This window comes from Centroberyx affinis, unplaced genomic scaffold (genome assembly GCF_046629955.1).
Source record: "Centroberyx affinis isolate AG114_WGS23_722 - 3 ecotype Tasmania unplaced genomic scaffold, CSIRO-AGI_Caff_v1 ptg001805l_1, whole genome shotgun sequence".
Taxonomy (NCBI): domain Eukaryota; kingdom Metazoa; phylum Chordata; class Actinopteri; order Beryciformes; family Berycidae; genus Centroberyx; species Centroberyx affinis.
Window position 1 is genome coordinate 40,715 of NW_027280195.1, and position 17,090 is coordinate 57,804.

At 43.1% G+C, this 17,090-nt stretch overlaps 1 protein-coding gene across 1 annotated transcript in view; it reads right to left on the reverse strand.

The window, feature by feature from the left end:
- The window catches only part of LOC139652500 (ephrin type-B receptor 4a-like), a 31,970-nt gene that overhangs the window by 2,049 nt on the left and 12,831 nt on the right, over positions 1–17,090 (reverse strand). The window contains exons 2-13 of the mRNA XM_071529598.1: positions 14,179–14,249; positions 10,594–10,875; positions 10,034–10,424; positions 7,314–7,466; positions 5,473–5,808; positions 5,256–5,380; positions 3,832–3,997; positions 3,358–3,457; positions 1,861–1,925; positions 1,573–1,686; positions 826–1,073; positions 513–728 (exon numbers count right to left, since the gene is read on the reverse strand). Of these exons, the coding sequence (XP_071385699.1) occupies positions 513–728; positions 826–1,073; positions 1,573–1,686; positions 1,861–1,925; positions 3,358–3,457; positions 3,832–3,997; positions 5,256–5,380; positions 5,473–5,808; positions 7,314–7,466; positions 10,034–10,424; positions 10,594–10,875; positions 14,179–14,249 (2,267 nt within the window). The remainder of the gene's footprint in view (positions 1–512; positions 729–825; positions 1,074–1,572; positions 1,687–1,860; positions 1,926–3,357; positions 3,458–3,831; positions 3,998–5,255; positions 5,381–5,472; positions 5,809–7,313; positions 7,467–10,033; positions 10,425–10,593; positions 10,876–14,178; positions 14,250–17,090) is intronic.

A 17,090-nucleotide genomic window follows, 5' to 3' on the forward strand; every position in this document is an offset into this window, starting at 1 on the left:
TAAAACTACAAGAACATAATGTTAACTAAATTATGGGCCACATTTGAAAAAGTAATACATGAAAAAAAAAAAAAGGTCATTAGAGTGTAAATGTAGAGTAGAAAATATACCACCACTTAATCAATGCCATGCTGGTCCATTCACAGATCAATGCCCTGATCAACCACCGGTTAAACTACCGCCATTCACCTGAGTTTCTGATCCTTTTCATGTTAGGACTCCCAAACAGAAAGGCATTAAGCCCCACAGACCCAGCTGGATAAGATTCTGCCCTTGGGACAGATTACATATTCTGTACGTAGGCTGTGGTTAGTAAGCTGCTCATTGCAGTCATGATTGCCATGTTTCTTTATACATAATCATATGGAATTGCTTAGCTTCAGATTACTTTGTGAATATTATTGCTATAGATAGACATGAATGACTGCATATCATCTGACTGCTAGTTACTCTAATTCTCTAAATGAATGGATGGTTCCTCAGGCAGTCACTGAAGAGGGTTGTTGTCTCACCAGAGAGCTGGTGTAGGTTGGGTCAGAGGAGTTCTCCTGCAGGAAGCGTGACAAGCCAAAGTCGGACACCTTGCACACCAGGTTGCTGTTGATCAGGATGTTACGGGCAGCGAGGTCTCGGTGGACGTAGCTCATCTCCGACAGGTACTTCATGCCCGAGGCGATGCCACGCAGCATACCCACCAGCTGGATGGGGGTGAACTGGCTATCGTTCAGCTATAGAGGAGAAAAAAAGTTAAGTTTGAGGATGATGAAGTGACTGTGTGTTTCAGTTTGTGTGTGTGTGTGTGTGTGTTCACTGTGTCACACTGACCCTTAGGAAGGAATCCAGCGCTCCGTTCTCCATAAACTCTGTGAGGATCATGACAGGACAGCTGGCCGTGATGATGCCCTCCAGGTGAATGATGTTGGGGTGCTGGAACTGGCCCATGATGGACGCCTCCGACAGGAAGTCCCGCCTCTGCTTGTCAGTGTAGCCGCCCTTTAGAGTCTTTATGGCCACGTAGTTTTCTTTCTTCCCCGGAACCCTCAGCCTTCCTCGACACACCTCCCCAAACTCTCCTGCAGTGCACACACACACACACACACACACACACACACACACACATCTTAAATGGATGCAGTGGTAGTTTGTATGTTTGTATTGTAGTCAGGCATTTACCACATTAGGAGGAAAAAGGTAATCTTTCAGAAACGCTAAAGCTAGCTTGCAGCTAGTGGTGCCCTTTAGTTTGAATGAGCGATGCTAATAATACTAACATGTTTATCGGTTAATTGGTAAATTAAGTTGACAATACTGAATCTTTTTCCCTACAATGCTACAAGTGCCTGGTCAAGACAAATGACAGACCAACATTTAAAATGTCATTGAATCCATTGAACCTAGCACATTATCTACTTAGCTTTTAGAAACATTATTTCTCAAAAGAACAATCTGCAAGGCCACACGCTACAGGAAAACATAATCACAGTCTGTATATACACAGGAACAGCTGATCAGGACCAAGTTTACAGATTTAGATTTAGAAATAATGGGAAAAGCAAAAGGCAGGGGGCTCACCAGCACCGATAACCTCCTCAATCTTGACAAAGGAAACATCGATTTCCTTGGCAAATTCTCGCACTGCCTCATTAGGGTCCTCATAGGTGAAAGGGTCGATATAAACCTTGACCCCTGCGAGGGAAAGACAAACAGGATCGTGGGAAAGGAAGAGGAGAAATGTTAGAGAACTATGAGTAGCAAAGAGCCCAGTCACATTAAAAATGATTTCCCTGACGTGTATGACTTGGTAAATCGCTGATGGCTTCTGCACAGTCTGTAAGAGTGCGTGTGTCCTTTATCCATTACCTTGGCCAACGAGGTACTGGCTGTTTTTGTCACTCATTTCTGGATCCTTTATTCGGCTGTGTCTGCTGCAGGTAGAGAGAGAACAGGATAAACAGAATGAGGTACAGTTCTCAAACATTTTCATGCCACAGACCCCCAAATAGACACATATCAGGGCCACAGACCCCCGATTAATAAGATTTTGCCCCAAGGACCCATGGAAACATTATTGTTGTTGATTTATTATTGATTTGTAGAACTGTCTACAGTGCACATGGGGAGATAATAGGGCCAGAGTGAAACCTAGGATTACAGTGGTCATTCTTATCCAATCTCTGGGATAATTCTTAGTGAATTCAATTATAATGAAATTAAACTATTCCTCATTTTTCTGAGGACCCCCTGGAAGCCTCTCAAGTACCCCACTTTGAGAACCACGGGTCTAGTTAATAGAGGAATGAGCGTTAGGCTTTCCTTTGGTTAATATTCCTAATGCTTTTTCAACCTAATGTGATGCAAATCAATGGTAATAAGATGTGATTTTTCAGATGCAAAAACAATCACGGGATGCCCCAGTGAGTTAAATTCAAACTGCCGCAGAAATTAGCAAAAAATCAAGCAGCTTACGATTTTTTATCTGCCGTCCATAAGTTCTACAGAACAGCACCTCAGGAGCCGGTAGGGATACAGTGTATTGAAGGACAGCCTCCCCTTCCCAATATACTCCCATCTCAGACAAACAATATACATGGTGGCCTGTGGTAACGGCGGATACCTAAACCAACCCCTATGGTTTTGCTCTTTGACATGAGCGGCTCCATTATAATTCTGCTGGCACAAACTCATCCCTGCAAGACTGTACAGCCCTGTAGCTACTGGATCCCTGCCTTCCTCCATTCCTCTCTCTCTCCCACCTCATAAGCCTAAAATAGCAATAATGCACCACCCTCAGTTAGTGGCAGATCTGGGCCTCAGCCACCGGTGTGTGAGTGTGTGTGTGTGTGTGTGTGTGTGTGTGCGCTCCCGAGTGTGTGTGTCACAAGGTCACAGCTATTGTTCTCTTGTCCTGTGGAAACAGGGTTGGGACGGCTGCATCCTGTCTCTCCCTGCCCTCTACCTCTCTATTGCCGTCTCCCTCTCTCGCTCTCTCTCTCTCTCTTTCTCTCTGATGGCATCCAATACTATTTACTGAAACAAAAACAATGAAGCCTAAGGAAAATGTTCTAATGAGCAGGATAACTTTTAGCTGTGTAAGCAAAAGGTACCATGAATATTGCTTTGTCTCCGAACAGGCTCACAAAAAAAAGAAACGGTGCGGGTAACAGAGTGCAAATCCACCCTTGATAAGATAGGATTTGTACAAACAAAAGAACAAAGTGCTGCAAAACTGTAAAATCGGGGTCACGGCTGTTATTTGTGTTGGTCCCTTCGATTTCCCCCCTCTTCTCTGTTTCCTGTTATTCTGTCACATTCTTTCCCTTGCAAATCTATCTCTCTCTCTCTCTGCCTCGTTCTCACCGTATGCAGAAGACGGCCACGCAGATGAAAGTGACGAGCAGCAACATCCCCACAGCGATAAGGATACCGGTGAGCAAGAGCTGGGAGGGAGAGTCATGCCCTGAGAGGAGGATGAGAGAAAAGACGAGGAGAGAGAGAGAGAGAGAGGGAGGGAGGGGGAGAGAGAGAGTGAGAGGGGTTATCACAGAAATGACAGATGGACGTTTATATTGACGGTAAAGAAAAGTGTGGGAAAAACGGAAGGAATGAGGAGAGGGAAAGAAACAACATGACATGAATTTGTAATGCTAAGAGGCTTAATAATACAAGGACACTGGCTCAATGCAAGGACACTGGCTATAAATGCATAACATGATATTATGCAGGAACTGATTGTGCAGACAAATATATATAATATATTTGTGTGTGTGTGTGTGTGTGTGTGTGTGTGAAATGCATGTGAAATTCACTCTATAAGTGCAAGCCGTTCCTTACCATCAGGCAGGGTGCGGAAGATGGCTGCAGGACTGAAGCTGCCATAGCCAGCCATGGTGCGCGCCCGGACCTGCACCTCATACTGGGTGGCCCTGCGCAGGTCACTCAGCACGACCTGATTACTGTCACTCTCTCTGTAGTGGCACTGCTCTTCACTGCGCCGCTCCTATGAAATGGAAACAAAAATAGCGGGATGGAAGGTGAGAGAGTCATTGTGAAAAGATGGAAAGTCAAACCGTGAAATAGTGCTAACTTAAAAAGGGCCCTATTATAGGAATTCAAATTCTCCTCTATTTGTATCATATAATATCAAGGATGATTGATGTAGACATTGTTGAAATTTTATTTTGTTTGAGTGGTTCATTTTAAAGTTATTGCATTTTCAAAAATCCATCCATTTTTACAAGCAGTTTCAGATTAACTCCAGTCAACGCATCACAACTGGAACAGGTCTTGATTGGCTCCCTTCACTAATAAATTGCTAAAATCCTTCAAATCAAGTTTTCAGCTTTTGAACCGACACACTCACTGGAAAGCCTCCACTCAGCACGTGTACCTCATTTGAATAAGATGAGCTGGTGGTGTCAGCCAATCAGAGTCCAGTATTGTGACTTAGCTTTCAAATTCAAACAATCAATACCCTTTTAACAGGATGCCGAATAACTCCTACACTGCTTTGTTTCAAGTACAGTAGATTACTGTAATGCTCTTTTCTCTGGCCTCTCTAACAAATCGACTGAACGATTACAGAGTGAAGCAGCTCGCATTCGTACCACAACCAAGAAAAGACAACACATTACTCCTCTCTTAGCTTCCCTGCACTGGTTACCTGTGCCTTTTAGGATTGATTTTAAAATATTATTGATTGCTTTTAAGGCACGTATGGGTCTGGCTCCCCCGAATACATATCTGATCTTTTAACCCCCCATGTGCCAGCCCGCCGCCACCTTCTGTTCCAAAGTCTGGGCTCAGGACGGGCGCTGATCTGTATTTTTTTCCTGTCAGAGCGCCCAGGCTTTAGAACAGCCTGCCAGAGAATCTCAGACTTGCCCGTTCGACTGCTTCCTTCAAGTCTCTTCTTAAAACACATTTCTTAAGTAGTAGCATTTTTATAATATTCCACTAATTTTCATGCTTTGCTCTTACATTGGTTTGTTTCTATTTTTGGTTGTTCTGTTTTCTTCTCAATGTCTTTTTTCTATTTTTGTGAAGCACTTTGTAAACTGTTTTAAAAGGAGCTAGATAAATAAAATGATTATTACATTTATTTGCAGCGCATCATGATCAACATTATTCTTATCCTGAGCCATAGCAGATTCGAAAACACAATCATGAAAACTGAACAATATTGGACTTTTAAGCCGGATAGTTGAAGATGGGATGACAGATAGATGCTGTCTAGATGTGTATTTGGTGTCTCTTACCTTCTCACAGTAGCGCAACTGGTACTGCAGGATGGTGTAGTGTGGCTGGGCTGGGACTGACCAGTGGAGGGTCAGGCTGCTCTCTGTGGACACGCTCTTCCGAATCACAGACACGAGCGCTGGCACTGCACAGACGGACATTATGAACACCATATGAAATTCTCACAACTTAAAACCTCTCTAGCTGTTGCTCTCTCTGCTCCCCTCCTTCTCTTACCATCGTGGCTTGTGGTGATGTTGACACTGTCGCTGGCAGGGCCCTTGCCGCTGAGCTGAGACACTCCGTTGAGCGCCTGGATAGAGAAGGTGTATGTGGTGTGAGGCAGCAGGCCCCACACCTCCACCCTGCGGCCCAGTAGACCGTGCTGCGCGGGCCGGTAGCTGACGCTGTCTCCGCAGGGCAGGCACGGCCCCCTGGGGGACCCGCACAGGGAGCACCGGACAGAGTAGCTCAGGTCCGTTCTGCCGCCGTTGTCCAGGGGCCCGTTCCACTCCAGAGTGAGCGTGGTGTCGTTGATCTGGGTGACGATGCTGCGTGGGGCCGAGGGAGGTTCTAGAGTGACAACGACACCCGAGTTAAACCACTTTGGCGTTCTTTGGCAAGACACTGAATCCCTAGCAGCTCCAGGGACGCTGTACTGTAACTCACCCTGACCTCTGACCTCCCTGTGTAGGGGAAGGCAGGTGAACAGAGCATCAATAGAGCATTACATAAAAGCATGACTGCAATGTATGAGAATATTAGTACCATAACATGGAGGAAATGAAATACATATCATCACAGTGCACAAACCTTCCCTATTAACTTCATGTGTTGTGCCAAATTACTGCTGCTGTACCTTTTCCATGACACATATAGACCATCTGTTGACGTGTTTTTCAGTATGAACTATATTTAATCAGACTGCACAAAGAGTTACCAAGGAGAAGATTAGAGCCACAGCAGGAGCATGTGTTGCAGAATTTAACTGGTGCAATTACATTTGTCTAAAATTGGATGATAATGATCACCGGCTGAAAATTGTGAGAAGACTGTGATTGCCTCAAGCCAAGCATAACTAAACAGCAATACCACTCAGCCACTGTGAATGAGTTTCTGTTCCTGCCAAGGAGACAGAGCTTTGTCACTGAGCCTGCAGCTAAGACTTAAGTGCCAATAGTAATGTTCTCATTGGAAATCCTAGGGGGAAAACATCACACACAATTTAGAGACATATAAATTCTGAATTCAACATTTGGGAGGGGGGATTTTTTTTTAGAGTTGAGTTCATTTGACAACTTTAAAACCCTAAAAAATAAGCACTAATAAAATTACCAAGGACGTCATAATAAGGTCAAAGACTTATTTCCCTGGGGAAAGGTCCTTATGATTTACAGAAGGCAAGGCCGGTTTGACGTTACATATAAACTGACAATAAATGTTATGTGAAGAATTGCACGGGAAATCTGGTACAATCAGAACAGAATATAAAATGGGAATGGCCTAATTAAGCAATAAATAATTTAGATAAAACCTTTGTAATTAAATTTATCAGTAATTAGAAAATTGGTGGATGTGAATGCTAGTTGGCATTTATGCTGCACCTGCTGAGAATGGAAATGGTCAACAGCCAGACTTTCACATTGAGTTTCACAAACTCTTTTTATGGCCCTTCTGAGTGTGTGCACCTAATTAAAAAGTCCTTCCCACTCACACATCGAACGTGTGGCTGAATTGAAATTCCTGAATCCACATGGAGGTGTCACTCGAGACCATCAATGCCTCCTTCACTTTTGAGTGACCACCCCACCCCCACCAACCTGTCACAAAAGCCACATGCATCTCAATACCCAGCGCTGGGACAAAGGACACAAAGCAGATGAGAGGAGCCTGGCTAAACGACACCAGAGGAAAAGAGAAATAGAGGCAGAGATGATAAAACAAAGGCAGGGAGAGACACAGCAAGAGTATCAGGGGAAGGAAAGGAGTGAGAACAAGAGTGTGGATGTTTGCGTGGCTTGGCACCTCCATATTTTGCATGCAACGTTGTGTGCAAGTACTTTCGTATGTACACTTACTGGTGCAGGGGGTGTCGGGCATGTCCGATTCTGCTCGCAGGTATCCTGAACTACACGTGCACACAGACGCCCCTGTGACGGTGCCATGGCTGTGCCGTGGACAGCCTGTGCACGGGCCCTCTGTGCCCGACTTGAACTGACCCACTGGACAGGCTGGGGAGAACAAAGGAAAGCACATTATCATGAATTTGGGATTTTGGACATGACCTTTTGAGTACTGCATTGCACAATATTATCTCACCCGCTGAGTCCCAGACAGACCTGGGTAAAATAGAATTTGCAAATCTTGGGATTGACACACAGGACCATGCAGTGAATGCTATAGAGTTTAGACAATCATGGGAATGTATGTGATAGTCAATTTAATATACTTTTCTGTCACTGACAACCTTCCTATCAGTGAACTTGTGAAGTGAAGAAATGCTGAGAAATATTTGCTTTTGCTATTTGACCCAAGTCTTGTTCCAGCTCACTTCACTGAGACAGGCACAAAAACCAACCACCAAAAAACAACTAATGTAGCACTCAACAATCACGGACAACATATACAGACAGACACAATGAAATGAAATGAGCACAGTGATACCAGCAATTCTCAATGAGCCTCGTACACAGGAATGTCTTATGGGCTGTCACCTTATAACGTCACTGTCAACTTATAACATCATATACAGTCATCGAAAGCAGACGTGTTATTCTATATTAGACGTATTCTGTGGCGGATGAAATGGCGCTCCAGCCGCTGAGTGAGACGAGTTAAACACTGAACTTTCACACCAAGCGGAGCAGAGTGTAACTCGGGCCTCAACACTGTATTTGGGTATCAGTGTGCACTGAGTGCTGCTGCATATCTGAGCTGTTCATGGCTGTTTAAATATCCAGGTATTAATTCAAACAAATCAAATGCAAATGGAGTAACAGTGACTGACAGATGACAGGATTATTCAACTAACCCCAGAGCTGCTGGAACATTAACACAGATGTATTTTTAGCTTTTATTTAACCAGGCAAGTTGACAAATAACACGTTCTGATTTACAGGAACAGCCTGCTGCAGTATTTTCAGAGAGAAGGAGGGTTATATACAGATACTCCCCTGAAAGTTGCTTTAGACAACCAGTCTTCTACAATTGGTCACTAAGCAGCATCTTTGCATTTCAATGAATCTCAACAAGGATTCAGCTGTGACATTGCTTCGTACTTGCAGCTATTCATGCTAATTTATTATTCTTTTTTGTTTTGATTTCATTTTTTTTTTACTTTGAATTCTGGACCTTTTTGTCGGCCAAAAACAATCATTGGGAATCCACTGGGGCCTGAAAAATGTTAAAACCTAAAAATACTACTCAAACTTGAAGCATTCACGCTGGCAATGCTTGTTTTAAATATGAAGTTTAATGTTGATACTTGATCATTTGCATCCTGGGGCTTTTTTTGCGACAGCTGTGAACATTCTGCTGTAACTCCTCAACTGCTGAACTTGGAGACCTCACATCTATTTATGAATGTTCAGTGTTATCTTGTAACCTTTTGTAATTTATATCACATTGATAGCACTTAAACTACAGGCACATGGGTACATATACCCTGCCCATGGAAATCCAATTATATTTATAACTTCCTACAGCTTAGCTTCAAACATGTGGTTCAAATACTCTAATCAAAATCAAAATCTAAACCACTAATTTAATCAACTTGACAGCATTCATACATTTGAAGACAGGGAACTTTATCTGATCCAGAAAATGTATGTATTGTGTGAGAGATATAGGCATTGTAGCACCATTGATTTAATTATAAACCTAGGCAGTTAACTGAATTTTTAAAATGACCAGCCTTCCAAGCAAATTAACTAAATTGTTCAATCTTGCTTTAATGGCAATTTCCCTTTCTGGTCTAGTGAGTTTTTTTCTCCCAATTCGCTTAAATGTCAGAATGCTGGAAGTGGAAGTGCCAACCCCACTTCACCAGGAGCAGAACATTTGAAATGTTTTTTATTTTAACATATACGTATGCCCCCCAGAGAGATCAAACTAAATCCCACCTTCAAACAGGAGCACAGGCAAGCACACATATGGCAAGCACACATATTTTCTTCACAAAAATATTTAGCATTTTGGAGTTGGGTTTCATTTTTAGATGTATGTGTATTTCTGTTACAACACTTATGTGTGTGTGCGCAGGGGGCTTGTTAATTGGACTCATTAGGCAGAGCTGCTGCATAGCTCCTGAGAGAATCATCCTGCTTCTTCCCTATTTATTGTCTGCTTTGCTTTGATGTTCTCAAAGTGATATGATCTTTACCGGCAGCATTCCCCCTCTGCCTCCCCTCACCTCTCCTGCGCTGCTCTCCTCCCTCTATCGTCGCTGATACTGCGGGCCTTTCTGAGATGTCTCAGCAGTAACCCTTTGACCTTTTAACTCTTCCCTCCTGAGCTCAGTGCTGCTCCACCCGACCTCTCCCTGTCCCCTCGGTGTCACAGCCGTTCCCCTGCCTCATTAACTTCCTCAGTCTCTCATTTCCTCTCAAATGGTTAGACCCTCAGTGAACCCCACCCTTATGTTACCATTGTTTTCTTGTTTAGTCTGCCTGCTCCGGTTTTGTGTGCCTGCATGGGTGTAGTCTACATACATACTTATACGTGTGGCTTCCCACCGAACCTGATGAGAGAGCACTTTCCCCAAGTCCAGTCACACATTCAACCTTAGCATTCCTCTTACCTGTGCACCGTGTGTGTCCCTCAGCGGGCTCAAATCCTGGTAGGCAGGCGCAGGAGGTCGTAGGCTGGCCCACCCACTGGCCGTCTTCCCCACAGAAGAGCTTAGGCGGGCGAAGTCGCGGCCCCTGTTGGGCGGCGTGCTCCACACACACACCCTGCGCCTCTTGCACCAGGATGCGGGGGACGGTCTCAGGGAAGGAGGACAGGGCGCTGACCAGTGCGGGACACTTCTTGAAGAACACCCTGACCGACAGCAGTGCCATGCAGGCTCCCTGAGCCTGAAAAGCCAAGTAGAAGCCTCTCTTAGACAGAGGGCCGAGCCGCAATGTCTTCACATTGAACTTCCGCTCCCCTCCCTTCCTCAGGAGAAAGTCTGCAGCCACTGTGTCCACCTAGGACAGGAAGAAAGGGAAACTTGTAAGGGCAAGATCTGTAACTCTTATATAATGGTCATTCCAACACAGAGAATTCAGTCTTTTAAGTTCACATAATACATCAAAGTTTGTGTGAATGTTAAGATAGTAGATAATGAAAATGTACACAACCGTTAAGTGCTGATACCTTTGTGTATGGGTTCTCCATCCAGGGTGGGTGAGTGTCTGTGGCCTCGTTGGAGTCCGCCTGGTAGTAGTAGAGGTTGAAGGTCTCCTTACAGCTACGGTGGTGGGTGGTTCTCGAAGAGCACTCCATCATGGTGAAGCGCAGTTCCACATACACCTGAGATGCTCCCCGCCGTTGGATCAACCCACTGCGCAGCCAATGGCTGGAAGAGCTGTCAGTCTGGCAGATCTGATAAGTCCTCACGCTGTTGTTCTCCTCATCTAGACCGCTCACTTCCTCCCACTGAGAGAAAACAGAGAACAAAGAATTGTCAGATAGCAAGTTAAAATGACACATGACCCATAAAACATCTGAACTCTTTTTTTCTTCCAGCCCTGAGTGTATTTAATTCTCCAAGAAAGACTTTCACTATGGTCTTTATATATTTGGCAAAATAAAAACTCTTATTCATCGTAATAAGGTTGTAATTCATCGTTGGACCTGTGCTTTATAGCACCTGTCAGAGAAGCCTGTGGGACAGATCTGGCCTGCCACGAATTTTGATCCAGCCCACATTTGAATCTGGGTTGTTAAATCATTCTTCCTGCAGCCACAGCTAGTGGGAATACAAGTTTCAATTGTCAAACAGAGCACACTATTGCACGCAGCATCCAAGACAGATGCAGCTTTCACTCCTTTCACTACTCCACACTTTTAAACTAAAACGCAGGGATACAGAGAGGATATTACAAATATGTATGATGAAGTGAAAACCTTCCAAACCAAACTGCCTTTGTGGGAAAGCCAAATGAAAGAGTAAAACGCTTGAATTTTTTATTTGTGAGTCAAAGGCAAACGTGCTTGCCATCACTGTGTTCCCGAGAGCGGGATACAAGCAAAAAAATTAACATACTCAGGGCAGAATTTAGCAGATTTGCTGAACTTGAGGCTCAGAAATTCAGTTATGTAAATATGTTAATTTTTAAAAATCCATTTGCAGATGACGTGGAGAGTGAGGCAAAAGACTGGCCTGAATGAATTACAGTGCAGCAGTGCACTGGGAGCCAAGTTTGAATCTCTTGAGGTGAGAATTTCCTCCTTTCATCCCAGACACAATGCCAAAGTGCACGGGAGCACCTATTTATGTGAACAAATGTTCTGTGATGAAGATCCACAAATCATCCCACAGGTCCCATCTGACTTTACTATAAGGCCTGAAAATTGCATCAAAGGAACAGTGCAAGGTGTCGGCTGACAGCAAAAGGAAATTGATTCTTTTACTTCAAGATGCATTATTTTGCTTGACTAAAGGCCAGATACATCCACTGAGTGGGGTGGAACAATTAGGCCATCAAAACAGGATGCATATCAGTTAACTATGGTACATGTAAAAAGTTAAACATATCCAATATTTATTTTGCTTGACTAAATACCGCATATAGGCTACCTATTGAGATGTATCACTTAGGCCATTGAAGCAGGCTGTATATCAGTTAACTATAAAAAAAAAAAACCGAATAAAGATAATCAATATTCATTATTTTGCTTGATTAAATACCAAGCAGCTTTCACAGCCATTGGTTTCCCTTGATTAGGGCTTTTTGTCAGGCAAACTAAGTGTCAGAAGGTTACACGGGATTATTAAAAACATGGTCAAAGATAATTAGTCTACATTGTTAAACTAAATGAAAACATTTAAACAAATATCCGGCACTCAACCTAATTCTAAACGTGGCCCTGACTGAAATTGAGTTTGACAGCCTTGTTTGTCGTCCCCCTTGGCAGGGCTTTCTGAAACAAGCATAGGTGTAAGTGAGGTAAATTAAGGCGTTACGGTCAGCCAGTGTAAGACAGAGGAACGTGGCAAGAATCGGCAACTGGTAAGAAGTTTTTCGGATCATCAAAGTGATTGTTGTCATCGGTGTAGTAATGGAAAGGACAAGGGAACTCATGGAAAGAACTCGTGTCCTGTCTCAGGTCCCTAAACGACCCCCAAGCCCTCATAGATGGGCAGCCTGACAGTTCGGCTCTAACTAGTAGTTAGGGCAACAAGGTTCACTACTCTGAAAGGTTCACTGCTTTTTCCCCACAGGTCATTTCTGTCACCACCTGACCCTGTCTTGAAGAACAGGACTAAAAGCCCCCCATCTGGGAGGAAAAATAGCTCGGATTTCTCGAATCCCCCCCCCCCATCTGTCTCACTAGTTTCTTCTTTTGTTTTGAATCCTGCCTCTGCATTCCCAGGTGGGCACAATAGTTTTTGTGCTTGTCAAATCATGCAGTGGCCCCTTGTGCTCTATGAATATAGTCGTAGCCACTTGTGCTCCTTGGACTGACACAATGCCATCCTGGAAGAGATCACTTCAATTAGGATAATAATACTTCACTGTAGTGTGGACGTGATCACTCAAAATGGCTTTGTCTTCAATGGCACTTGCTTTGCCCTCTAAGGGGGTGGAACAGGCATAAACTCTGCCAGGAAAATAAACCACACACCTTTACGCTGCCACCCAAAATGTTAACGACAGGAAGCAAGCACTCAAATCTGCATCTTTTGGTGTGTGTCACAGATGTGCTCATGCATTTGTTTATCAATATGAAAGATAACTCATGTGACTAAACTACTTCTTTCCACTGTCCAGCTGTCATCTTTGAGCATGAAACCACCATTTAACCACGTCTGCTCTCTTCAGCATAATAAGGGGTTTAGGCACCACAATCCAAACATGGCTTTCCCTCAATGTGACGTTCTTGATGAATTGCTGCAAGTGACTGGCTGCACATACTGTAAATTGACTGCTTGTCTGATTTGCCTTGAATCTTGATTCAAATGCATGGACAGTAGGGCTCAAAGATGTTGACAAAAAAATCGAATTGTGATTATTTGACAGAATATTGCAATTGCGATTCATATCATTAGTTGTTCTTGTCAATTGTTAGAACTTAAACTTAAAAAAAAAGTGATTTTGTTAACAAAAAAAAATAGATGTCAGTGTGCAGGATTTACTGAGTTTGGGTATGATGAAAGGCTTTCACCAATATTGTACTTGAAATCCAATTTGGATGCTTCTCTCCCTTGAGCAATTAATTGCAGCCTTTGCGATTTGGAAATTGCAGAAGTTCATATTGTGATTTCAATTTTTTTTTTGATTAATTGTTCAGCTCTTATGGACAGCATTGTTAAGCAGGTAAGTGCTTTTGACCAGTCCCTGAGACCTCCATGCCAGCATCACCATAGCCATTTTTCCTCATCAAGAGACATCAGCAAGTTGAGCAGTTCTCTCCATTGATGCTGCTGGCAGCAGCGCCCCAGCAACTCACTCGGTCAAATTACAGAGATGTCTTTTTCTGGCTCAAAATGGTGGGCAGCCTGTAACTTTCACTCCAAGGCTGATGCGATATGTCAAAACATCTGCTTTCAATGTACTTTATATCCCTCATTTACTCTGGTGTTTCCTTTATTCTGTCAGTTACCTGTCATGTAAGGAACTCATTTGTAGCAAAAGAAGCAAAGAAACAGCTGGAAGGCAAAAATCCCTGGTCACCACGAGTCCTGTGTATGGAATACAGATTAACAGTCAGCACAGTGAGGTTGGGGTTACACACCTCAGGCTTGGCACGGGAGTAGATGGTCCACTTGAGATCTGAAGTCTCTGTCTTGGTGTTCATCAGAACCTCTGTGAAAAAATAAACATATTATCACTCACTGGAAGATATATAAACACATGAATACAACATTATATGCAAAGAAATATACAGAAATATGTACAGAAATATACATAGACCCTAGATCGAACTCCATTTATTGGACTACATCTGCCATGTATCAGCTATAGCCTACCAACTGCACTGGGATCATGGTAGAAGATTGAGTTTCATCAGTCAATTACATCTAGAGGAACATTCCCACTACCATAAATTGTCTTCCCTTGCACTTATTTCTTTCTATTCCCCCATGTCCCTTCTGTTCCCAGCCAGACACCATACTTGTGGTCATGGTAAACCTGGTAAAATAGTCCGCTTTCGTCCAGGGAGAGTAGGGACAAGTAGTGGGAACAAGGGTATCGGCCAAATTTACACAGATATATACATACATGCATGCACACACACACACAAACATTTAAGCCCTCCCAGACATGAGCTGTGATTACAATTGAATTGATTTTTTTCTGTAATCTTTCGAAAAGGGCGGACAGCCAGCTCACTAACAATCGGAGCAGTTCTGGCATGATTCAGCATCCCAACACAAGCTGGGACCAGAACTCGATGTAACTCGATGCAAAAATGTCAGTTAGGTTAGGGTCTTTTCTCTGCTCTGCTGTATTGTGACTTGTATTTATCGATGGGAGGAGGTTTCTGTCGCAGACTGGCTTTTAGAGCCCCACACGTCCCTGAGGAGGTTCCCTGCTGAAGCTCATCTCAAGGGTCAGGCAGTCTGGATTTACCAATAAACAGGATTTAATGCAGCTCTCCTGTGTGCCACGATCAAGGAGAGCACTTGCATAAAAATGGATGTCAGTGGAAAGGGGGTTTGAGTGTGCGTTTATCATTGGGGTTATCAAGATGTTTTGTTGAATTAGGCTCACAATATCCCCCAGTAGGCTCAACAGTAAATTCTGGCAACCCACAACCACTCTCAATACACACTCTAGACACACACACAGATAGCCTATACACTTAGTTACATGATACTACATCTGCAGTCAACACAACACAAAGCACTCAGAATCAACGGGAACAAAACAACATCAATAGGCTAACAGACTAAAGGGATGTCAGACTCCTTTGGCTTGAAACATCCAAGTCAGCAGTTCAGAAACCATAATGTGTCAGCCAACTACAGACCAACTCAGCGCACCCCGCCGGGTCACCAAGACAACTTGTCGAAGTTTTCCAACTAGTCAGCGGGGCTCGTTGGCAGTTTTGGATGAATAGGTTCCTTTAACTGCTTTTTGACAGCCACTGCCTGTTTACTGGCCATTTATTTAATAATTGAAATAGATTTATTTAATAATGCCTGTTTCCCTGTTCCAAGGTAAAATCATTGTTTCCTCAAAACATTATTCAACCATTGGGGTTCCCCGCTGTCTCAATGGACTCTGAATGCATGCTGAAGGACAATAGGAAGACATTTTGGAAAACAGAAATAGTAGGCTACACCAAACAAAAACAAAAAAATATTGTATTTCAATGGGTATTTTGTATTTATAATGTTTACAAAATGTTGAAAACATGACAAAGATAAATAAGGTTTAAATTTTGCAAAGAAAGTGACTGGTTATCATCATGCTGGAAGATTAACTGTATGTGCCGCACCATGCAGGAAATCACATGCAGGCTGAGTTCAGTTAAACATTCAAAAAGCATTAGGCCTAGTCAGTTTTTACCTGAAAAAAAACCCCAGCAGTTCCCCAGTGGCTTTAGCCAAGAACATCGATTTACAAAACCGCAAAATATGGAAGAGTCCCTACATCTAATATAATTTGCCACCAAAACTTCAATGACGACGATGGTCAATGTGATAAATTGGAAAGCGGTTCCTGAATGCTCCCCTGATGTTACAGCCTAATCCCAATTTCAATTTTCCAAGTTAAATTCATTATTTGTTCAAAAAATTACAGCCTAATCCTAATGAGTATAGTCAGTTCCCCACGGCATGCAGGATGGGAGAATGCTTGAAATACGCTTTTACACACAGACTAGTTGTTTCCTCTCGGTTACTCCTCCAGGAAATACTGTTAATGTGGCCAAGTCCTGCACACAAATTGGGTGCTGCAGATTAAGATGCGGTACATACACTTACTGACTGCCAGACATGTGAAATCAGTGTGAGGATATTATGTGAAGGCAGTAAGCTTTTTGCACATCAATAAATCAGTGTGAGAATATTATGTGAAGGCAGTAAGCTGTTTTCACATCACTCTGTTCATTCCAAACAATTATAGTATTTTACCAAAATAATTGCAACGCCTACAATTATTAATCTCTGTGATCTCGTGTAAAGTGAGAGGCAATCATATGTACCACTTACCAACCCACATCCCAATAAAATATGCATGAAGGCATGAAAAGCTGTGAGATAAGACTTGGCACAATCTGGCTCGCCCTTCCTACTGAGATAAATGTGGCATTGTTGTTGCTGTAGCCGTCCAGAGACATTCACACTTGCAGACACCATTGTTTGACACTAACGAGGGTTAAATTGCCAGTTAAAGATCAAATATTGAGGAAAAGCGTGGGCTATTCAGGATGGATTGTAAGCAGGGTCAGGGTGCGTCCTTAGTCCTCCCACAGCTGCACTCAATACTGATTATTTAAAAATATAGGGGGACATTTTGACAGTCCAAAAGTTGTTTTAATGCTATTTTTTCAGATGGTTTTAATGATTCATTCTGCATCACACATCCGGCAAAGTTTTTTGGGAACAGAAACTCCTACAAGTACACTGCAAAAATGTTGCCTCAGAGCCCAACACTCAGAAAAACTGACCATCTGCCAAGAGAGTACAACTCTATCGA